Here is a 24,559-nt window from a genome sequence, read left to right as displayed (position 1 = left end):
GGATGTATTAGCAGGTGTGTTGTAAGCAAGACACAAGAAGTAATTCTTCCGCTCTACTCTGCACTGATTAGGCCTCAACTGGAGTATTCAGTTCTGGGCACCACATTTCAGGAAGGATGTGGACAAATTGGAGAGAATCCAGAGAAGAGCGACAAAAATTATTAAAATTCTAGAAAACATGACCTATGAGGAAGGTTGAAAAAATTGGGTTTGTTTAGTCTGGAAAAGAGAAGACTGAGGGGGGACATGATAACAGTTTGCAAGTACGTAAAACATTGTTATAAGGAGGAGAGAGAAAATGTTTTTTTCTTAACCTCTGAAGCTAGGATAAGAAGCAATGGGCTTAAATTGCAGCAAGGGAGGTTTAGGTTGGACATTAGGAAAAACTTCCCGTCAGGGTGGTTAAGCACTGGAATAAATTGCCTAGGGAGGTTGTGGAATCTCCGTCATTGGAGATTTTTAAGAGCAGGTTAGACAAATACCTGTCAGGGATGGTCTAGATAGTACTTAGTCCTGCCATGAGTGCAAGGGACTGGACTAGATGACCTCTTGAGGTCCCTTCCAGTCCTATGATTCTATGTATAATATCCCCCCTTACTATCCCACTTATTCCCCACCCCTTTCACACACACACACAATTAATTCTAGAAAATAAACCTTGGTCTTCACATTTTTGCTGTAGTTGTCTTTTAAAAGAATGGAAGCAAAATCATATATTTCTGTAGCAAAACTTCTACCTGTGTTAATAATAATGATAGCACAATACTCTAATGTTTGGGTTGGAAATATTGATGAGGCATGTTTAATCAACACAATAACTGGTTTACGTCTATTAAAATCAGCAAGCAAATAATAAATATTAATAAATAATACTTTCCCAAAAACGTTTATAAAACCTAAATTTAACCTAAACTGCCTGATAGTTTAACTATGTATTTCTTAGGGTGTTTTCTTTAATTAAAAAAAGTGGCTAGTGATTTGTGTTTTTAGAAATCAGAGAGGAGCAGGAACCTTATGTAGTCCTCATCAGCCATCTGTATCAAGCTACACAAGCAGCTAATGGGACCACCATTTTCTCTGGGGACTATTCAACTTGAGAAATCAACAGATAGCAAATTGAGAAAGTGACTAATTAGAACACTTTTGCAGGACCCTGTAATTGAACATTAGAACTAATGGCTTGTGACTTTTCATGGAACATTATACAGGTTCACAATGGGTACTCTGGTTCACTTTAATGTTCACACTCAACAGATTTTTTTTTTTTTTTGGTCTTCCCAAGGGAGCTTACTGTGCCCTGTCAGAAACCTTCATCCTTCAGTGTGCCTGCTCTGTGATATTGTAAGTCTTTGAAAATGCTGCAGTTTAAAAAATCTGAATTCTTCTGTCAGCCAAGAGCTGTCATTGCACAGATCAAAACAGCCATTAGCTGTTTGAACTGTAAGGTTTCCATCTAGAGGTCATAGGTTTTGGGACCATCTGCAGAGTAGCATCAGCAGGATCCCATTTATCCATGCTAGCCATCAGATGTGTATGTCTCAATGTACTGGTGCATTCAAATTTTGGAAGCTGCCTGCTGAAATATTTTATGAATATTTCAAAACTCTAAAATAACATTTACAGCTAAAAAGACAATCCTTACTAAGAACATATGATTTTCTGCACCATCCCTCCACTCACTTCACTGAATTCGGGAATTCTCTTCAAATGGAAGAGCTTCTTCCTTCATGTCTATTGTTATATTGCTGTAAGAAGATAGTAACAGACAGATGTCATTGCTGTAAGTTAGTTTTGTAAAATAAATGCTTGTACATTAAAAGCCTGTTGTTTTGTATACAACTGGAGACTTCGGTGTAGCTGGACAATAGAGAGATACTTAAACAGGCTCTACCTCCGCAATGTGAACAAATATCTTTGAAGAATGCTCCTCCGTTTAAATTATCTTCAGAGAATACTGCTAATTTTTAGTAATAATTATTGTTGATATGTTGCAATATTCTGTGGAGTTTTAATCAAGGATAATATTACTGTCAGACTTCTAAAATCAATACTTTGCTGTAACAAATTGAAATGACCAAATCAACAACTAGTAGGCCTTTAAAATGGATCATATTACTTTGTAAAGCTGTAGCATTGTGAAATTACCATAGCTGTATGGACATACAACAAACTGCTCTTCACAACCTCCTGTTGCAGCTTGCCAAGTAAAAAACATTTCTAACTGCCATTCAATGGGTCCAGATTGAATTCCAGTTTCCACAAAGTTGGGAGGATGAAAGTACTGTGGAAGCCATTTACTTGGCTCTCAAAAGAACAAAGATGTATGCTATGTCACTCAGCAGTGACTGCCAACCAACCAATCCACCCTCCAAGAGGCAGTAACTAGGTCAATGGAAAAATTCTTCCATCGATTAGCACCATCTATGCTGGGACTCAGGGCCGCCCGGGGGGGGGGGGGGGGAGGGGGGGCAATTTGCCCCAGGCCCCGCAAGCCCTGGCCTGGCGGTGGTCCAGGTCTTTGGCGGCATTTTGGCAGCGGAGGGTCCTTCAGTGCTGCTGAAGACGTGAAGTGACTGAAGGGCCACTCACTGCCGAAATGCCGCCAAAGACCCGGACTGCCACCGGGTGAGTAAAAGCGCCGCAGCTCCCCGGCTTTTCCCCTGGCCCCCTGAATCCTCTGGGCAGCCCTGCTGGGACTTAGGTCGACTTAACTACATTTCTCAGGGGTGTGAATTTCTCAGGGGTGTGGGCTCTGGGGTGCGGCTGGGGATGAGGGATTTGGTGTGCAAGAGGGGGCTCAGGGCTGAGTCTGAGGGGTTCGAAGTGTGGGAGGAGGCTCTGGGCTGGGGCAGAGGTGTGGGAGGCGATGAGGGCTCAGGCTAGGGGTGCGGGCTCTGGGGTAGGGCTGGGGCTGAGGGGTTTGGGATGTAGGAGGGGGCTCTGGGCTGGGGCCGAGGGGTTCAGAGTGTGGGAGGGGGCTTTGGGCTGGGATGGGGTTGGGGTGTGGGAGGTGGTACAGGCTCTGTGCTGGGGGTGTGGGCTCTGGGGTGGGGCCAGAAATGAGGGGTTCACAGTGTGGGAGGGGGCTCTGGGCTGGGGCAGGGAGTTGGGATGTGGGAAGGGGTGTGCGGTGCGGGCTCTGGGAGGGAGTTTGGGTGCGGGCGGGGGTTCTGAGCTGGGGTGAAGGTTGGGGCACGGGACAGGGTTCGGAGTCCAGGCTCTGGCAGAGCTGACCTCAGGCGGCTCCCAGGAAGTGACGACATGTCCCTCAGGCTCCTAGGTTGAGGCATGCCCCCCCCCAGCACTGCAGGCACTGCCCCCCCCAGCTCCCATTGGCCACATTTCCCGGCCAATGGGAGCTGCAGAGCTGGCGCTCGGAGCAGGGGCAGTGCGCGGCGCCCTCATGGCTGCCCCTCTGCCTAGGAGATGAACATGCTGGCTGCTTCCCAGGAGCTGCATGGAGCTGGGCAGGAAGCCTACCAGCCCTCGCTGCGCTGCCAGCTGGACTTTTAACTGCCCAGTCAGCAAGCTGTCACTCACAAAAGGCTGTGCAGATCTTTATAATGATCTCTTGCTCTTTTCCTACAGGTTCTGGTTAACAAACAGTTAACATTGATATTTAAATTATTGTAATTAATTTGAATTAAAACCCTATAGGCATGTCTACACTTTAGCTCAGAGGTGTAATTCCAGGTCAGGTAGACGTACACATGCTAGGTCTGCTTCTTGAGCTAGTGAGCTAAAAATAGCAGTGCCCCAAGCCACTGCAGCCACACTGCTATTTTTAGCATTCTAGCTCAAGTAGAACTACCCTGTGTATGTCTAACCAAGCTGGGAATTACAGATCCCAGCCACAGTGTAGATGTACCCATAAAGAGGAACAGGACAGTTCTCCTCACTGCCTCTGAGCTATTGTTTCAGGCTCTCTGCAAATTAATACATATGTCACTGCATTGGTTACACAAAGACTAGAGACTGAAGAATGAAAGCTGAGAATACTATATTCTCAAACAAACAAAAAATATGTAGTTTTACACCCAGCATGATCCACCCTAGTTTAAGCCCCATTCTCCACGCTTTGTGAACCCCTCAGAACCCCATTATCTGCTTTGTATGTGTGTGTGTGTGTGTGAGAATGAGAACTATGCCCCATTTTGTTCAGTGCATCTGTAAGTATGCTAAACTCAGAGACCCATTCTCTTCAGTAGCTGACATCTCTCATTGTTTTCAATGGGATTGAAGCCAGGATGCCATCAACAAAGGTTAGGAAACTTGACAGGAAACTGTGAGGGGGCAAGGGTATGCGAGGAGGAGGAGGGAGACTCAGGGGGCATAAGGGAATGTGGGGAGCAGGAGAGAGTCTGAGGAGCATGCAGGGGAATGTGAAGAAGGTAGAAAGGAGACTGTAGAAGGTAGAAAGGAAGGAAAAATATAGGGGCAAGTGAACATGAAGTGCAGGTGAGGAATAGGAGATTGCGCGGGAGCATGAAACAGTCAAATCTGAAAAAAAAAAAAAAGCTATTGGTGCTCTCTGCCTGCATTCACAGTAGTTAAGCGTATATATTCAAACTATCAAGATGCATGGTCTCTGTGTTCCTTGGGCTCAGCCTAAAGAACTGAGGCTTGGTCCTCAGTTATATCGGCATGGATACATTTGTCAGGGGTGTGAAAAAATACATACCCCTGACTGACCTAGCTAACCCAACAAAACCCCCAGCATAGACACAGCTATGCTGATAGAAGGGGCTTCTGCTGACATACCTAATGCCATTTATGGAGGCAGTGTTTCTACAAAAAAACGCCTTGGTGGTGTATACTGCAGCTACATTAGTGAGCTATGCGGACATGGTTATGCCAACATAGTCTCTCCATAGTGTAGACACAGCCTGAATAGCAGCCAAATACGCCAATGAGCTCTGCCTAGGCTGGCTTCTGAAGCTTCTGTGCTCCACTGGGCTTTCTGAACTTGACCTGCTCTTATGGAGCACCAGTAAGGCTACAATTTAGTTATGGGTATTTTTAGTAAAAGTCATGGACAGGTCATGGGCAATAACCAAAAAGTCACGGGCTGGTAATCTGTCTATGACTTTTACTAAAAATACCCTAGTCCAGGGCCCCATGCCGCTGGGGGGAGTGTAGTCTGGGGTCCCCCCACTGCTCCTGCTGCTCTGGGCAGGGGGCAGTGGCCTGGGCCCTGCCACCGCTGCTGCTCTGTGTGGGGGTGGCCCAGGGCCCGTCCACCTCTGCTTCTGCTCTGGGCGGGTGGCCACGGCCTAGGGCCCTGCTACTCCACGTGGGGGGAGGCCTGGGGCTCCACCACTGCTGCTGGGGGGCAGGGGGCACATCCCAGGGTGCCACTGCTGCTCCCGGATCGCTGCTCCAGGGCAATATCTGGGACCAACTGCCTGGGGCCGCCTGAGCAGCAGCCGGTGCGGCTGCCCATGGGGCCGCTCCAGCTGCTCTGGCTGTCCTGGGATCAGCCGCTGCAGAAGTCACAGAGGTCTCGGAAAGTCATGGAATCTGTGACTTCCATGACCTCCGTGGAAGACTCACAGCCTTAAGCATCAGATACCCTGATGGGGTCTGCTAAGGCTTGGTCTACACTACAAAGTTAAATAAACTAACTAGTTTATTGGCGTTGGCTACTCTTTTGGGGAAGATGGAGCTCACTCATTTTTGTGTCAAAAAGGTAATTAATTGTGGATTGTAGATATTCCTAATATGATCCTCCCTCTCTTTTCTTACATGCTTTGATGAGCAGTGAAATAGTTGACATTTAAATGTATTTTGACAATGTTGACATGTAAACAATTTTACTTGAGCATCTGTGTTAGAACCCTTTGAAATAAATGGTGCAGTTCACACATCTCAGAGCTATTTTCTCAGGTTCAGTTAGCTTAAAAAATGTGACCTGAGCGTATGGCATCAACTGTAAGCACTTGAAACTTCCTTTTAAAAGAAAATAAAAGCTTAGATTTTGGAGTACAAGATAGCAGCATGAAAAAGAGGCTGTTATATCTAGTCTGAGCCCTGAATGGAGGCAAAATGTGAGGTTAACTGGGAGGAAGGCAGGACAGATATACAGAAGAAGGATAGAATGGTAGCTTCCCAGTTCAGCGTTTAGGAAAAACTAAGTGGAATCCTCATCCAAGTCGCCAGCAGGGAGCCCTGCATGTATGTATGTGTATTTAAGGCTGAATTATAAACCTGAAATGATACAGTGTAAATTGGGAATAGATGGATCACTTCAAAGGCTTAAAAAACTGAACACAGATGTGAAAAGATGTGATTTCTTTTAAAATCTCATAGTTAATCGTTATTTTCAAGGCATATTGGACTCACTTTTGTCTGGTTGGGGTTGGCAATAGCTTTTTTCCTTTGCACATGTTTGTGGTTCCCTGCGGCTCACACAGTTCTCGTAGTTTAATCATGGCCTGTTAACAGGCATTTACGGCTCCATGATGACCATACAGCTTGGCGACGGTCCCTAGTGGCGTGTTTGCGGCCCAATGTTGCCTTTGTACTTTGGTAACGCTCCCTTAATTGGCGTTTGCGGCTCCCTGAAGCTCCGGCCCTTTGCGCTCCCTACTCCCTGCCCTTTGAGGACAGGGCCTGCGCAGGGTCGCTGCAGCACCCCCTGGCGGTTCTCGCTGGAAGCGCAGGGGCGGTGCTGGTCCCTATGTGACCCGGAGGAGTTCTCCCCCCCCCACTCCCCGGCCGGCGCCGGGCCCCGGATGCAGGAGGCCGGCGGAGGGACGTCATTGTTCCCCGACGGGCTGGAACAGGAGGCGGAGCGGAGCGGAGCGGCCGGGTTGAGGCGGGCGCTGCGGAGAAGGGGACCCGGCAGCGCCGAGCCGAGCGGGGCCGAGCTAGGTAACGGGGCTGAGGAGGGAGACGGGCCGCGCCGGGGCCTTGCGGAGCCCGGCAGTGCCGCATGCTGCCCTCTCCCTACAAATCAATGGGCCGGGGGAGGGGCCGCGGCTGGCGGGGGCCCGGCCCATCCCACCCCCGGAGCAGCGGGACCCGGCCCCTTCCCCCCCCTCCGTGCGGGCAGTATAGGGGGGAGGGACCCCTGGGCAGGGCGCTGCCCCCAGGAGCGCGGCGGGATTCAGCTCCTTCGCCGCCGCCAGGCCCGGGGAGACCTGCCCTGGCGGGCGGCTACTCCCCTTTCTCGTCGGGAGCCGGGTGTCCCGCTGCTCGCCGCGCTCCTTCGGCTCGCGCGCCCAGTTCCCCGCCCCCGCTTCCCTAGTAATGAGGGACGCGCCCGAGGGCGGGGGTCATCGTCCCTGCCACAGGGGGGTGGGGGATTCGGGTAACCGCCCCATCCTCCGCCAAGTCCAGCGTGGGGCTCCCTCCTCCCGCCCGGCCTTGTTACCTGCTGCTCCCCCTCACGGGTGGGGGTGGGGGGGTCTCGTGGTACCGGCTCCCCCGCTTCTGGCGTTACCCCCGGCTCCCCATCTTAGCGATGGGAGGATTCTCTCACGAACCCCCCCCCCATTCTTCCCCGGGGGAGGGGGGGCGCTTCTCTTGTACTGTTACCGCCCCGCTTGGTTGCCATGGACACTGTCTCTCAAACGGGTGATTCCTTTACAGACGCTTCTCCTCCTTCCCTCGCTCAGTGTCTGGGTTTCAGGCCCTAACGTGTGGGGGAGAGGAACAAACTGAAGCCGGTGCTCGGTATTTGGTCCATCTGCTGTTACTAGGCCCAGAGCTTGTGCCACCCCGTTGCCACCCCTCCCTCAAAGTAGGCCCTGTGGCTGCTACTGAATTTGGAGAATGGGGGGGAGGAATTTTCCCCCATTTGACTCTCAGACACAGATGACATCTGGACTGCAGTGTTCAGGGTTTGGTGTGGATGATTTCATGGCGCCAGCACAATAGGATCATGATGGGCAATAGAGTTGGAAAAGGCCCATTAAATCACCCAATCCATTTCCCCAGCTGCTGCAGAGTATAGGCATCCCCCAGGGAGGCTGTAGCTAATATGTTTGATATTAGGAATATATTACTGATACTGGGATTGTATATTGGGGGGAGTGGGGAGGAGGAGGAGGAGAGAGAATTGTAGCTATGTTTTCTTTCCGAAATATTTTACTGCAATGTCTAGTGTGCCAGCTGGCTGCCATCCTCTACCTCTAGAGGTGGCTTCATTACACTGGTGCTTTATGTTCTATGTGTAATTGGGAAAGTACTTTGGGCTGCATCCTTCATGCACATTCTGTCCTCCCCAAATACTTTTTACACAGTAGGACAATGGATGTAAAATGACCCAAAACCCTGATGTTTTAAGTCTATGGTGTGAATAAATGAAAGTATTCAGGCCAGTAATGAAAGCATAAGGTGTTAGTCGGGGGAGAGAAATTGTAAGGGAAAAAGTGTGTTCAGATGAGAACTGAAGTCAGAATGGTGGTACAAACTGAGTCATTTTGGATCTGTTTGAAGCAAGTTGTACAAGGTGGAGAAAGACTTAAATTTGTACCTTTTTTCAGATTTCCCATTGTTTAACTTGCACAGCCTTCATACAGGTGATGCTGTGAGACCATAATGCTTTCAAGTGAGGTATCTGCGTGCTTTATAAGACATAGAAAATGTTTCTTTGAAGTAACTCTAAGGTTGCGACACATAATTGGCTTCCATTTAGGGATGGAATGATAGCCTTAATTTTGTATTTCTTAGCTTTGATGGTTTGTTGCTTCTTCCTTACATTTCTTTATTTACTGTTTAAAAAAAATCCTGACTTTTAAAATGAGGCTGAGACTAGAATGCAACTTTCTTTCCCCAGTTGTTAGATGGCTGTAATGTAAAGCTCTTTTTTGTACATCAGTCGTATGTGGTTCCACAATGTTAACACATGTATATTAAAAATCATGAAAAGGTGTGGTACATACCAATTTTCAGTCATTACCATTTTATGTTTGAATTTTTTAAGAGTGCAGTCTAAATTAGAAAAAGGTTCTTGTGTGGTAGGCTATATAATTTAAATATCTGAAGTTAAAACACTTCCTATGTTGCATTATTTTAAACAGGGCCAAATAGAGTTTTGTAAATATTAGTTTTATGTATTTTATATATGTGTATACTGTATATAAGTAATCGTTCCTGAGTGCTGTGATTTGTGTCAAGTATGCAGCCAGACCAATGTTTACAGTCAGGTTAAACTGATAGTGGTTTCTAATGGAACTGCTGACATGATCTTAACAGTGATGCAAAGCTCCATGCTGCTTCTAGTGGCACGTAATTACATCTGTTGTTACTATCTTAATCCTATATTGGGGCAGATATTATAAGCCATTGCTTGTATAAGGAAATAAATTTACAATAGCGAGTGGTTTCAGGGATAGAAAAAATTGTAGATATGTGTGCAGGAGATAATATAAATATTTGTAGTCCTGTGCTGTTCAGTTCATTGACCTAAGAAGTTATCCTGAGATAACTCTTTTAATTTGGACAGTAGAAGTTAGACATTCGGAACAAGGGATGGATTTAATTTATTATTAGTAGTAATAGTACTTGGCACATCTGTAGTACTTTTTTCCTGGAAATTTCAAAGCATTTGTCAATCATTAATTTTCAAAAAAGCTTAAAAATAAGAAGTCTTGACAATAGTGTTCTTATTTTGTTTAAAATATTCAGTTTTTATTTGGTGGTATTCTTTTCTTTTTCATTTCCTTTCACTCTTAATTCCCCCCCAGTGTATTGATGAATATTATTGAAGCATCTTTTCTTTTGACTGAGAACATGAAAAACTGACTTTTAAGGGGATGGCACTTGCACATTGTGTATCAGGGCTTGCATCTGCAACTTGGTGATTTGAGAGAATCTCATCTGAGACACAGTGAGCCAGGGACCTCAATGTAAGATCCCTGGCTCACTGTGTCTCAGATGAGATTTTCTCAAATCACAAAGTTACAGATGCAAGCCCTGATACACAATGTGAGTCATCTTTTAGTATCAGGATGGCTCCACTTCTCAATAAAATGATTCCATAAAGTCTACTTAGAATTCTTTCATTTCAGTTTTATGCATTTTCTTCTTAATAATGGTGGATAGAAATGTCTAAATGTTGTGTGAATCCACTAGCATTCAGAGCCCACCCCCACCCCCCATGTAATTAAAATTTGAACCTATTTGAAATTGTTTTTCTCTATAATTCTGGTATATTACCAAGCATACTTGGTAATCTTAATGTAGAATGAGCCCTATAATTTAATTAGGACTTTTACTCAGAATTTGTGGTTTTGTGGACACTCTCTGTTAACTTAGTTTGCTTTATTTAACCTCCTCACTTTAATGAAACAACACTTCCATCACATATCTTAAAGCTGTTTAAGACATACCATCTCATTGACGTCACAAGAACAAAAATACTGCCACCCTTACTTATGTTAAGCTAATGGGGCTGCTTGTGTGAGTAAAAGCTGCAGGATCAGATCCTTTATGTTGAAATAAGATAATGTACAATCTTGCTATAAAACTTGTGATAGAAAGTGGTAACATATTTACTGTACATGCTCAATAACACATTTAAAGAGACAACATTGCAAAATCTAGTCAGTTTTTAAAATATTCCTTTTCTAGTTAGTACTCCTGCACGTGAGTTTCCCTGACAATTTGTGGCTTGTCACATTTCCTTAATTTTTAAATAGGAATCTTCTGTTCTACAGAAAAATTAGCACAAACTACTGTCAAATGCGCAAAGTAAGCAAACTGGAAAAAGATCTGCCTTTTGGTCTGATCTTTCAATAATAGTTGTAACTGTGATATGTTAAATTGATGCAATTTTAATTTTATTTGTTACCAAAATTATGTCCAAGCAAATATTTCTTTGAACGTCATAAAAAATCCTGGAAGAAATACGTATATAAATCTCTTTCTTCCCCTACCTCACCCCCAGAGGGAATTCCTCTGGGGTATGTCCCACTCTCAAAGTCCTTGTGCTGTGTGGTTCTCATAAATGTTAAGTGGGTAAGACATAGCTTCTTCTGGAGCCCATCAGCAGTTCTGCAGCAGACTGACAAATAAAGTCATTTCTTTTCCCAGTGTCCGGGCTTGAGCATATTGTTTCTGTAGTGCTTCTGGATTTTGCCATCTTGAATAAAAGGAACCAAGCTCAAGATATAACTACTTGGACACTTCACCACTAAATAAAACTTAGTATAGTTTTTAAGTACCTTTTGTTTGTATGCAAGTTCGTTATGCTAAATATAAAACGGCACAAGATACCACTAGATATATAGATCGTAAATCATCATTTGGAAAGGAGAGATCGGAGTGGTGACTGAGTGTTTTGATTGTGCAGGTAACTTAGCTAATCACAGGTTCATTTATATACATACGACAGAAACATTTTAATAAAAACACATTGGCTCTGTCTCTTTGAGTCAATATTGGCTATACCAAAACTCTTACTCTTCTTTAGGGATTAAAATTTCATGTTTTAAAATGCTCTTTATGCTAGAGCCTGGCAAAAGACATCTAAAACAATTATATTTTTTTTGGTCTCTCTCAGCCTTTGTACAGTATTTCCTCTTCAATTGTTTTACAAAATTTTAATGTCATCAAATGCAAAAATGGTTGACCAGTTTACACTTTTGTGGGAAAAATACTGTTGCAGTCAAAGCTGAATGCAAAGTTTACCTAAGCGGTATTTTCACAAGGGTTTTCACAATTCTGGTTACTGGAAAAAAAACTCATGAAAGACAAAAGTGGTAGTGGTCTAATTCAGCTGGAAAACTTTGTTTAGTTTGTCTTGGTGCATTTTTTTCAAACATTCACATGAAAGACTTAGTCCTCTAAATTATTTGTCTCATTGGCAAAGATAATTGGTTTCATTAAGGGGAAAGTGTAACGGTTACCATTCTCTTCCTTGTGGAGTGCTTTTTCATATAATATTAGTTGTCATATTAAACAGAACTTTCAACTCTGTTACAGAGATGAACAATGACCATAGTTGACAGAGTATCTGAGTCTTCAAATCCTGCAGCTTGTCAGAAGCAGCCTTGTAGCTCCGTGGTACCCTCTACTGGAGACATGGACTCAGCCTCTGCAAGTTGGGGTGCTGTATCATCTTTGGAAGTTCCAAAGCACAAGATCACTTTGGGACCAGTACCTGGTGCTGCAGTTTATTCTAGTTCATCTGTACCTGATAAATCCAAGCCTTCAGCTCAGAAAGATCAATGTAAGTATCTCCTGTCCCCGTCCCCCCATGCAAATTATGAAAAAATAAAACCAGCTGCCATTTAGTAGGGTCTGCTGTCCTCATCTTGCAGTTCTTACTCATTGGGGTAATTCTATTGATATAAAATGGGACTATTATGATTAAGGACTGCAGCAGCAGATTCTAATCTTGTGAACCATGTGAGAGAGCTCAAATGGGCAATGTTGTGAACTTAATTTGAACATGTTTACAAGCAATATAACAAACATTTTGGGGGCAGAGGCGGTGTTTCTCCATTACTTATAGTATACTTATTTACTCAAGTGTTTATTTCTGTAGAGAAGGATGTGTTTTTATCAGTGTTGCTTTTCGTGGCCTATATTATTTAGAGTTCTCTGAAATATAACATTCCTCCTAAAATACTTGGTGTCAATATTCACATCACAGAAGGAAGGTGAAAAATTGTTCTTGTTAAACTCTGAGGATAGGACAAGAAACAATGGACTTAAATTGCAGCCAGTGAGGTATAGGAAAAACTTCCTGTCAGGGTAGTTAAGCACCGGAACAAATTGCCTAGAGTGGCTGTGGAATCTCTCATTGGAGGTTTTTAAGAACAAGTTAGACAGACACTGTCAGGAATGGTCTAGTTTAGGGGTTCTTGGACTTGATTGTACCGCAACCTCCTTTTGACAACAAACATTACTACATGACCCCAGAGGCGGGACCGAATCCTGAGCCTGCCTGAGACCTACTGCCCCAGGTGGGGAGACAGGGGCCAAAGCCTGAGCTCCACCGCCCTTGGCAGGGGGCCTGTAATCTGAGCCCTGCCACCCAGTGCTGATGCCCTCAGGCTTGGCTTCGGCCCTGGGCTGTGGGGCTCGGGCTTCAGCTTTGGCCGTGGGCCCCAGCAAGTCTTAAGCCAGCCTTGGTGACCCCATTACAACAGAGTCGTGACCCACTTTGGAGTCCTAACCCACAGTTTGAGAACCCCTGGTCTAGTTATTACATAGTCCTACTTTGAGTGCAGGGAACTGGACTAGATCAGTGGTTTTCAAACCTTTTTTCTGGTGACCCAGTTGAAGAAAATTGTTGATGCCTGCGACCCAACGGAGCTGGGGATGAGGGGTTTGGGGTGTGGGAGGGGGCTTTGGGCTGGGGCAGAGGATGGGGGTGTGGAGGGTCAGGGCTGCAGGGTGGGTCCGGGAATGAGGGGTTCAGGGTGTGGGAGGGGGCTCTGGGCTGGGGCAGGGGGTTGGGGTGCAGGAGGGGGTCCGGGCTCTGGGCTGGGGGTGCAGGCTCTGGGATGGGGCTGGGGATGAGGGGTTTGGGGTGCAGGAAGGGGCTCTGGGCGGGGCTTAGGGCTGGGCAGGGGATTGGGGCACAGGCTTACCTCTGGCAGCTCCCGGTCAGCGGCGCAACTGGGGTGGAGAGGCAGGCTTCCCACCTGTCCTGGCACCACAGACCTCACTGCGCCCCGGAAGCGGCCAGCAGCAGGTCCAGCTCCTAGGCGGAGGCGTGCAAGCAGCTCTCGCCCACAGGCACTGCCCCCCAGCTCCCCTTGGCCGGGAACCGGTCACTTGGAGTCCGGAGCCAGTGCACAGGATGGGGGCGGTGCGCGGTGCCCCATGGCCCCCCGTCTAGAAGCTGGACCAGCTGCTGGCCGCTTCTGGGGTGCAGTGCGGTGTTGGAACAGGTAGGCACTAGCCTGCCTTAGCTGGGCAGCACCACCAACGGGACTTTTAACGTCCCCGTTGGCGGTGCTAACCAGAGCAACTAGAGTCCCTGTTTACTGAGCAAGATGACCCAGTGCCTTACATGCTGTGACCCAGTACTGAGTCGTGACCCAAACTTTGAAAAACACTGGACTAGATGACCTTTCAAGGTCCCTTCCAGTCCCACACTTCTATGACTCTATGATTCTATCATCAAGGGTTACTTATTGTGCCTGTTACTTGCTTACTTTGGTATCCGGTCATACTTACATTTTTTATGATTTAATAATTATAAATTTTCCTTTGTAATTTACAATAAGGAAAAAAAGATTAATTTGAATTGAGAGTCAGATTGAGGAAGCTAGATAGAAAAGGACTTGCTTAGTTAGGTTACTGAAATCTGGGCAATAATTAGTCTTTGTTGTATTGTCCCGCATTAGTGCATTCTACTGTCTTAATTTTTTCCAATTGGCATACAAAACCTTATCTTTTTACTGAGCTTGAGTTGACTTGAGAACTTGCTTTGTGGTACTGAGGCAGTCTTTAATACGTTACTCATCAAGTAACTACTAGAATGTAGATTATTATTAGTTCTGTTAAAGTTCTTCTAGATGCTCATGCATAAGGTAATATTACGTTAGCATGATTTTTACATTAAACGATTTAATATCTTTAAAATGTGTTGGTATTTTTTTTTTTGGCAGCTATTAGTGATGGCATTGCTCCGCCACAGAAGGTTCTTTTTCCAGCAGAGAAGATTTGTTTGAAATGGCAGCAAACGCATAGAGTTGGAGCTGGACTCCAAAATCTTGGCAATACATGTTTCCTCAACTCTGCTCTGCAGTGTTTGACTTATACACCCCCTCTTGCCAACTACATGCTTTCTCATGAACACTCCAAAACATGTGAGTACTTTTAAAAAATATATCGCATCCCAAAACATTACACACTTGATGTACGTATAAGATGACAGGTCCCTACTATGAAGAGCTTATACTCTAAATAGGCTATATGCAGACAAAAGTGGGAGCGGGCAAGGGATGCAACATAAGATTGATTTTTTTGGTTTTGCATTTCAGATGTTTACTTTATCCTAAATTATTTCATTTTGTGTCTAACTCTTTCCTAACTTTACCTATTTCTCTGAACTGAACCCTTTTTAGTTTCCATTTTTTAACCTATCGTTATAGGTTTTCCACCTGTTCTTAATTGTCCGCTGCTTAGAAATAATAATTTTTGTGAAGATTGTTCCTATAACCAAGATTTTTTGAGGTCTTCCGTAGATAAATATTTTATTAATTTGCTTCACTCCTCAGGCCATGAACAAGGATTCTGCATGATGTGTACGATGCAAGCTCACATTAACCAGGCGCTCTCTAACTCTGGCAATGTCATCAAACCTATGGCTGTCATCAATGATCTTAGACGTAAGTAATTTCAAATAATCAATTTGTAAAATGCCATTTTTGTGTTTAGATATTTTATTGGCTTGTTTATTTGTCTGATTTTAATTGTAGTTTATACAACTTAGGGTTTTTTAATAACTTTATGAAGGAAAGTTTAAAAAACCCTTTCTTTTCATCCATTTTCACATGTGAGACATACAATGTAACATTTATATTTATTTGTTAGGGATAGCAAAACATTTCCGGTTTGGAAATCAGGAAGATGCACATGAATTTCTACGCTACACTGTTGATGCTATGCAGAAAGCATGTTTGAATGGAAGCAACAAGTAAGTGTCAACAAAATAGTATTTGAATATGCTGTCATTCCTATTCCTGTTTCCCTATAAATAGAACAATACATGTTCTGGGTTTTCAAAAGAGGAAACGTTCATAGAAAAAAATTAATTGACTTTAATCTTCTAATCACTGCATAATTTATTTTCAGATTGGACAGACATACCCAGGCTACCACATTCATCTATCAAATATTTGGAGGGTACTTAAGATCAAGAGGTACTTCTCTTAAAAAAAAATTTTTTTTAGGAATGGTTTGGGCCTTATGACTGTATTATATGACTGAAACCAGGGTTAGTCAGTTGTTTTTTTTTTGTCTTGTTAATTTCTTGGTCAAGGTCCAGACTCCAGAGAAAATAATAAAAAAAAACAATTATGATAATAATTAAATACAAAGATTTCAGGGTCTGTTCAAAAGCATCTAGCAGTCCGGATTTGGCCGGCAGTCTGCCTGTTGACTATCCTGACTTAAATGCTAATTATGGTAATGTGTGTTAATACCTTAGGCAATAGACTGACTATGCTTTATTGTGTTAAGTATTTATATTTTGATTTCAGTAAAGTGTATGAACTGCAAAGGAGTCTCAGATACCTTCGATCCGTACCTTGATATTACACTGGAGATAAAGGTAAATTATTTTGTTACTCTGGCTGAATACGTTTTAAAAAGAAACCCCCTTAATTAATTGCATAGCTTTTGAAAATTTAAAATGCAGAATTTAAGTTGATTCTACCCACATAGTTCTGTGATGGATGTGACTTATATTGTACTTTCTCTTATCAATATAAATTGGCTGTGTATGGCTTACTTAATCTGGACAAGTATTAAAATAGAACATCATTCTGAAGTCTTGAATCCACAGGCATGGCAATGCTATCTCATACTTCCCAGTTCAACAAAGATTTAATTGCAGAATGTTATAACTGAGGGTCCATATTGTGAATACATTATTACTTTTACAATATATGTACCACAGATCAATTACTAGTGTACTCCTTTTACAGTATGTACCACAGACCCATTACTACTGTACTATGAAATATTATAAATAATTAAACCTCATCTATATTTGTCAGTCAACAGAATACATTTTGTGATGTAATATAATATATTCTGCAGTCCGTGTCTCTTCCCCACCCCACCCCACCTTCACAAATTCAGTAGTCTGCAGTGGATTTCCATTAAAATCATGTTAGTTCATACTACTGTAAGCTGAAGTGAGCATGTGGTGTGTTCTTATGATGTTTCTGATACTGATGGACTTATCCTCCATGAGTTGGCTATTAGCCAAGATGATCATGGATGTAACCTCATGCTCTGGTGTCGCTAGCCTCTGACTGCCAGAAGCTGGAAGTAGACAACAGGGAATGGATCACTCGATAGTTGCCTGTTATATTCATTCTCTCTGAAGCACCTGGTATTGGTCACTGTCGGAAAGCAGGATACTGGGCTAGATGGACCATTGGTCTGACCTAGTATGGCATTTAATATGTTATGTTCTAATGCATTGCACTGTTATCTTACTGTTTTAGACAGCTCAGAGTGTAAACAAAGCTCTGGAACAGTTTGTGAAGCCTGAACAACTGGATGGTGAAAATGCCTATAAATGTAGCAAGTAAGATGAATATTAATGACATCTTAATACTAGATGCTTGGTTCTATCGATTGATTATTGCATGTCATTTAAAAAAAGTTGTTGATGTTTTGCTTAATTCAGAAACCCAGTGTAAGGTAAAATCTCATTTGTTGTACCCAAGCAAGTATAATACAAAACATATAAAACTTGGAAAATCTTTTTTTTGTGTTTGTTTTTGTTTTGAGAAGGCCAGTTCCCTAGTTATTCTTCTGGGAGGGTTTGGTGTGGGGAGGTATTTGCCAAGAGATGCACTCATTTTGGCTCACTGAAGTGTTTATATACTATTATTGTCTATACACAGTACTTTGCTCATGTTACTGAATCACACCATTTTAAAAGTGAAAAAAGTTGACTATAAATTACTGCTATGTTAAATAAACCATCCTAAACCTAATCTGCTATCACTGAACACACAGCATGTCCTAGATAACATAGAAAGATAAATAAATTGATCAAACTTCCTTCTTGCATCTTAAAAATAGATTGCATGCTTAAAACATTTGGATAAGAACACAGAGGTACAAAGACAATATACAGTAAAAGTTGTTTTATCCAGCATGTTGTGGGAAATGGGGGGTGCTGGTAACTGAAAAATGCCAGTTAACTAAGAGGGAGGGAGTTTGGGTGCAAGAGGGGGGCGGGGCTGGGGATTGGGGCATGGGAGGGGGTGTGGAGTGCGGGCTCTGGGAGGGAGTTTGGGTGCGGGGGGGGCTCGGGGCAGCAGATTGGGGTGCAGGAGAAGGAGAGGGGTGCTGGACCCGGGGGGCACTCACCTCGGGCGGCTCCCTGCAAGCGGCGACCTGTCTCGGCTGCTCCTAGACAATGGGTGCTGTGCAGCTGGCACTGGTGTGTGTGTGTGTGGGGGGGGGGCAGCACACAGAGCCACCTCCGCCTAGGAGCAGACAAAGCCTGGGCAGGTTGCCGCTCCCCAAGCCGCCTCTTGCACTCAAACTCCCTCCCAGAGCCTACACTCCATACCCCACTCCTGCGCCCCTACCCTCTGCCAGCCCCACGCCAACCGGATTGTAAACCAGCATTTCAATGAAGATCAGAAATGCCAGTTTATAGAGTTTCCGGTTGGTGAAGTGCCAGATAAAACAGCTTTTACTGTAGTAGCAAAACAGGTCATAATTTTTACTCAGTGCAGCTAAGCAAAAAGATTTACTAAACTTTGTCTTCTAATGTTCTTGCCTCATCTCTAAATTATTAATGTAACTAAGCCCATGTTCTGCCACTAGAGGTAGAATATTAATGGCTAATTAGTAAGGTCAAGATTTTGTCGTAGGTGTTTTTAGTAAAAGTCACAGACAATAAACTAAAATTCATGGAAGCCCACAACCTGTCCCAGACTTTTACTAAAAATACTCCCGTGGGGATGACTAACAGTTGGGGGCTCAAAGCTGGTGGTTGCTCTGGTCCCCCTGCTCTCCCCCTCCCTCTCCCGGGGCAACTGGCTTCGCTGCTGTGGTAGGGTCTGAAGTCACAGCGGTCCATTAACGTTACAGAATCCTTGACCTCTGTGGCAAAATCGGATCCTTACCCAACATTTTCCTCCAAATGCACTTAGTGTCTCTTTTCTTATGCTAAAATGAGGTATCCAGTAGATGAAGTAAAAAGGTTCAAATCCAGGTTTTTCCTTGTTCACTAGGATCTGCAGACTACAAACACAAAATGAATTCTGATGGTGTAAAGATCACAGATGGGAAGCATATCTAACAACCATGGGCTTGAGTATCCCATTTCTGTGTTGTGTGGTCCTCCATATGTATAATCTGCCGGGGTCTATAGTCTGGTCAAACTTGAGGCCACAAGCTTCCCTCTTCTCAATGGGGTTTAAAAACATTTTTTTTTTAAAAGCACACTGCTGACCTACAGGGATTTTTCCATTTCTGGGAACTCTTTCTTCTACTTAACTCCTATGAGGAAACTCAGATATCTTCTCAGGTTGTGCTGGGTAGGTTTATACTAATTTTAAAGCCCACAAACTACAGTTTGTTTGAGTATCTAACCTAAGTTTCACAGAATTATATACAAAACTTTCTTGACATTCTAGTCAGTAAATGCTCTTCATGGGTAGGAATTCCCTTCTCCAGTTGAGTATTTTGGGGCATAAATCTAGAAAGATAGCCTTTTCTCTAATTCCCGACCCCTTGTTTGCTGCCAAGTCATATTACTATTTTCCCTTCCTTTGTGGTAGAAGCTGGATCCCACTGGTTAATCCTGCAGATCCTGTCATTGATGAGTAATGATCCATCACATTTACATCAGGCTGTTTAGGAGTCATTTTTCAAAGGAAATCAGATGCTTCACTCTCCTTCCTCTCGAGGTAGTCTCAGTACAGGAAGGTAGTGGTCACAGTCTTGATTGTCAACAATTCTCATAGTGTAGGACAATTGTTTGCCTGTTTTTACTGAAGATAGATTAAATCCATTTTGGAAATTCATATGTGCTCTTCCCAGCCCCAGATTGAAGCTGATGTTCCCTTCTTTCAGTTATACTTTTGGTTTTCTGCACTCTGGTAGAAAGCTGAAAGGAGGTAGCCTGAAGTTTGATTTCACTTTTTGTAATATTAGAAGTGCTGCGCCTTCTTATGTTTTCCTAAGCTATTTCCAAAGACCTCGAATGCTGCAGTGAGAAGGCTGCTGCTTGCTGCATTGTGAGAGTTGCTGGCAAGCTTGATTTTTTTGTTGACATCAGAGATCTACAGATGTGTTCAAATATTAGTTTGGATGTCAAAAGATAAGTTTCTAGAGCCTGTATTCTATTTGTCCTAGAGAACTGTCTTCATGTCTTCTGCTGTCTCTTGTACTAGCTATGCTGAAATGTTGTATATGAACTTCTGAAAAGCAAAAACATCGCATGTAAAGAAATACTTAGATAATGTAGACAAGTGTCTGAGCCATGGAAAACATGATATAAATGCTTAAAAATCCACATAAGGTTAACCAATTGTCTGTGTTTGCTTTTAAGGTGTAAGAAGATGGTTCCTGCTTCAAAGAGGTTTACAATACATCGGTCTTCTAATGTTCTTACATTGTCTCTGAAACGGTTTGCAAATTTTAGTGGTGGAAAAATTACCAAGGTACATAAAATGATGTTACAACGGCATCTTTTTAACATTTAGATCAGGGGTAGGCAACCTATGGCACAGGTGCCAAAAGCGGCACGCAAGCTAATTTTCAGTGGCACTCTCACTGCCCAGGTCCTGGCCACCAGTCCAGGGGCCTCTGCATTTTAGTTTAATTTTAAATTAAGCTTCTTAAACATTTTAAAAACCTTATACTTTACATACAACAATAGTTTAGTTATATATTATAGACTTACAGAAAGAGACTTTAAACATTAAACATTAAAATGTATTACTGGCACACGAAACCTTAAATTAGAGTGAATAAATGAAGACTCGGCACACCACTTCTGAAAGGTTGCCGACTCCTGATTTAGATTTTCTAATACCAAGTGACCCTACAAAGCCAATTAATGCATACACACAGCAACTCTAGATTGTAAATGCCAGCTGTTAGGTAGAAAAATAAACCCAATAACGTAATCTTCTCCTTCGCTCGTCTGGTAATAGCAGAGTTCCATTTTAACAATAAACATGAAACCAACAATAAACATCCTCCTCTGCCCTTTGAGAGCTGCCTTTGTAGCAGACGGTTTTGCTATTCAGTGTTGGACATTTTTCAACCTGTCATTTTCCAAATGAAACTGAATCCTCACTTTTGTTTTATATGTATGCTTTTGATCCATTTTGTGTATGTATATTTTAGAAATGTTTTCTACCTCAGCATCTGAAGTCTTTTTTTCAAACTTTTTATAATAGTTCATGAAATATTTCAGCAAAATTTGAGCCTTCTCTTCTATCTCTATTTAGGAAGTGAAATATCCTGAGTATCTGGATGTTCGACCATATATGTCTCAACCAAATGGAGAACCAATCATTTATGTTCTATATGCAGTCCTGGTGCATACTGGTTTCAGCTGTCATGCAGGACACTACTACTGCTATATAAAGGTAAAGATAAACATCTTTTTCTTTTAATAAACAGATTTCAAAAAACCCCACAACCTTTCTAAAATAAGCATTGGGGACATTAATTTTTCATTCCTCTCTTCACCAGTACAGCCTATACTCTGAGGAAGGGAGCTGTTCTTGAAGGCAGGCTGTTTGGATGATCTGTCTTGGTAGGTTCCCATCCATATAAGGATGCAGAATCTTGCATATGTTTTTTGTCACCCTCCTAAAGAAAGTCCTTTATTCCTTTTTGGATGGGAATTCTCCCAGGGGAGTCTTCGCACGACCCAGATATTTCCATTAACCAAAACCAGTGAGTCTTCTCCACTCTGTGTTCTTTTTAAAGCTATCTCGATCATGCTAGTGCTACTGGAATGTCCTCCTGAACCCTTCTTGGTTTTCTGTGTAGTCTTTAGCACTACCAGGACACTTCTCTCTATCAGCTGGATCATCCCAGGAAGTCCTGCCTATCTAGAAACATTCTTTGTTGCAGATGGCCTGTCCTGTTAGAAACCTTTCACCTCAATCCTGGTTGGAGATGAAATTCTTCCTTCATTTAATTAACAAGGCCTGTTCTGTATTGTGCAAGTGTGGATTATCAATTATACTAGCAAGTTTACGAGGTTCCCTCTCCTGTGATTTTCCTGTTGGAGGTTTTTCAGAGGCCCGCAAATGCTTGTCTGCAAAATTCTGTGGACACTCTTGATGGATTTTCCTGTTGTTTAAAGAGGATTTTCTAAGTTAGCAAGATCCTCTGCCTGTGTTTGTGTCTATCCCAATTTAGATAGTAAACTCACTGGAACAGGGATGGTGGCTTCCTTTGTGTCTTATAGAGCACAGTCTGTGTGCTTAACAAATAGTAAATAATTACTGGTGGTCCTCTCACCATGGGACTTCAGAAGCATCTAGCAGGGACCATCTTAATGCCCTTCATTAAAATCAGACAAAGCTAAGTAGAAATTATAACAGGATGAATGAGAGAGAAAGCAGGGCTAGGGTACAGAGTAATCGGAATTCTCTGCATCTAATCCTGATTCCTTTTCTGAATTAGCAGAAAGAAAATAAAATATGAAATGCTGCCAGGATGGATTTGGGGGATCCTGGGAATGTTGTGATATAGTTGGGTATCTCCTTCCTTCTCCCTTTCCTCTTTCCTGGAGTCTCATCTACCCTTGTATAATTATGTCTCTGTGGGTCCCCCCAGTCCTTGTGGCCCCTCAGATGGAGAGGGATTTTCTTCTTTTCGTCAGAATCTTTCGTCAGGATTAGTTTTAAGCCAGGGGTAGTCAATAGGCGGACCATAAGCCAAATGCGGACCGCCAGACACTTTTTTTTTAAACAGACCCAGAAATCTTTTTATTTACTTGTTGTTGTTGTTTTAAAATTTTCTCTGGAGTCTGGATCTTGACCAAGAAATATGGACCTTAACAAAAAAAAAAATTGATGATCCCTGGTTTAAGCTCTGGTTCTGCAGGGGGGGTAAAGTGTTACCTGACATTCCTGAGTTGGAGTGCCCTTTTTTGGAGTATTACCCAAACACAAGCTGCCAATTGAATTCTGAGTGCATGATGATGACTCTTAAACTGAACACCACTCCATCTACCTCTGTCAAACCACTGGGTGGGGATAGACCATGGGTAAGAGATGACTTTTTTTTTCCCTTTTCTATACATGGCTTGATCGTTACTATGATATAGAACAATTGGGAGAAGTTTGATTGGCAATAAGGGCTCTGCCTTTTCAGGAAAAGTTTTATCCCAGTACATCTTTGCATACAGCCATGTCTGATGCTTTAAAGGTGGACTCTTCTTTAGTAGCTTTTGTTTATAATAGCGTTCCATCTGAGCAATTTTCCTTGCAAAACTAACTGGACAGCACCACGGAAGCTGGGGCTCTTCAGCTCTGAGTGGATGGATTTATGGACTTAGAGGATACCAGGCTAATGCCCTGACTCAGGTAGGTATCAAAGCTGAAGCCAATAGCTTAGCTCATTAATTGGCTTTATTGCCGAGGTTGGCCAATCTGGGCAGCGTGTGGACGCATGGTCCTTGAGGTCTCTGTATGAATCTTATGGCTTCCCCAGGGAGGTAAGCCTGAAGTCTCAGCGTGCACATAGTGTAATGGCCTTATAGATTAAGTATGGAGCAGAAGAATGGGCTTCACCCAAATAAGTCAGGCAACAGATGTGCTTGATTTGGGGAAATATAGAGGGGCATGTAAGAAACTTTACAAAAACTGAACAGGGTACAGCCTAAGATTTGCTAAGGCAGATGACGCAGCATACATCCCTTGTGCTGTAAGGCAGCAGAGAAAACACTGAGGTAGTTGGGGGGCTATGCTTCGTTATATAGTCTTGTGTGCTGAATAGGTGCCATTACAAGGAAGCAGTCTTGTAGCCCCATAAGACTCTGCTTTAAAGAGGATTCTGCATGCTTAAGGCATCAGGACACCATCCCTCAAATGGGAATCATAGAGGCCCTCAAAGAATAAATTGTTCAACAAGTTCCATCAGGCTGCTGGTGCACTAACTTTCTCAGTGTACTTTCATTTCTACTGTCTTTGTGGTTTGACTGCGACTTTTTTTTTTTTTTTTTGACTGAAAAAAAATTGTTAGTGTGTCTGTCCTTAATATCACTATATATGGCACTTATAGCCATGTAATGGGATAATTGATGTTGTCTCTAAATCTTATTCTCACTAACCTGCACTTTCCTGTTGATAGATTATTTGACTCCCATTCTCAGTAAGACTATTAAGGAGGCTTCTGAATTGTGGAAGATCATTTTCCTCTGAAAATTCAACTCCTGTAGGTGCCATTGAGTTTCCTCCCTAAAATGGAAAAAGGCCTTTTTGTCCCTTTCTTTGGATAGAGTTTCCTGCTATTGCTTCAAGCATCAGCCCGAGAATCCAACATTTCTGCCAAACCAAATACCTTAAGAATCTAAGGTCAAGACCCCACCTCGTTCTCTCCCACTAGAAGGCAGGCTGTCCTGTTTGCAAGGCGGGGGGAGGAAGGACCTCAGTCTGAAAATTTCAAGTTAACATAAAGCAGCCTTGCAGATAGTATCTTCAGTTTTACTTCCTGACCAGCATTACTAATTTAATGTCTATCCCATTTGGAACTCTTCAGCTTCATAGGTTGTCGTAAGTCTTGCTAGCCCTGTTAGTGAAATTTAGCAGGTTAGAGTATTTTGTTACTTTGCAGTTGATTGCATAGTTTGAGAAACCTGCAGTAATCAGCCAGTCACTCACCTTTATGGCAAAGACACTGAAATTATTTATAGAATGTGGGT

The 24,559-nt window shown here is 43.1% G+C and overlaps 2 protein-coding genes across 6 annotated transcripts in view; one reads left to right on the top strand and one right to left on the bottom strand.

Moving 5' to 3' along the window:
* The window catches only part of EIF2AK1 (eukaryotic translation initiation factor 2 alpha kinase 1), a 46,327-nt gene extending 38,831 nt beyond the window's left edge, over window positions 1-7,496 (bottom strand). Inside the window, exons 1-2 of one of the 3 annotated variants that reach the window (XM_039493459.1) lie at window positions 7,376-7,492; window positions 1,643-1,745 (exon numbers count right to left, since the gene is read on the bottom strand). The gene's annotated coding sequence lies outside the window, so the exon portion shown is untranslated. Of the gene's footprint in view, window positions 1-1,642; window positions 1,746-7,375 lie in introns of all 3 variants that reach the window. The other 2 variants (XM_039493460.1, XM_039493458.1) reach the window with 2 other exon arrangements.
* Window positions 6,545-24,559, top strand: part of USP42 (ubiquitin specific peptidase 42) — a 40,082-nt gene continuing 22,067 nt past the window's right edge. For 2 of the 3 annotated variants that reach the window (XR_005585902.1, XM_039493454.1), the window contains exons 1-10: window positions 6,545-6,873; window positions 11,932-12,178; window positions 14,574-14,774; window positions 15,186-15,296; window positions 15,502-15,604; window positions 15,763-15,830; window positions 16,170-16,240; window positions 17,145-17,227; window positions 20,219-20,330; window positions 21,126-21,266. Coding sequence is in view for 1 of the 3 variants with exons in the window: in XM_039493454.1 (XP_039349388.1) it covers window positions 11,941-12,178; window positions 14,574-14,774; window positions 15,186-15,296; window positions 15,502-15,604; window positions 15,763-15,830; window positions 16,170-16,240; window positions 17,145-17,227; window positions 20,219-20,330; window positions 21,126-21,266 (1,128 nt within the window). In the remaining 2 variants the exon portion in view is untranslated. Of the gene's footprint in view, window positions 6,874-7,599; window positions 7,745-11,931; window positions 12,179-14,573; window positions 14,775-15,185; window positions 15,297-15,501; window positions 15,605-15,762; window positions 15,831-16,169; window positions 16,241-17,144; window positions 17,228-20,218; window positions 20,331-21,125; window positions 21,267-24,559 lie in introns of those variants that run through there. The other variant, XR_005585903.1, reaches the window with a different exon arrangement.

This window comes from Mauremys reevesii, linkage group 10 (genome assembly GCF_016161935.1).
Source record: "Mauremys reevesii isolate NIE-2019 linkage group 10, ASM1616193v1, whole genome shotgun sequence".
NCBI lineage: Eukaryota > Metazoa > Chordata > Testudines > Geoemydidae > Mauremys > Mauremys reevesii.
The sequence above is the reverse complement of the archived record's forward strand: the minus strand, read 5'-3'. Positions and strand labels throughout refer to the sequence as shown.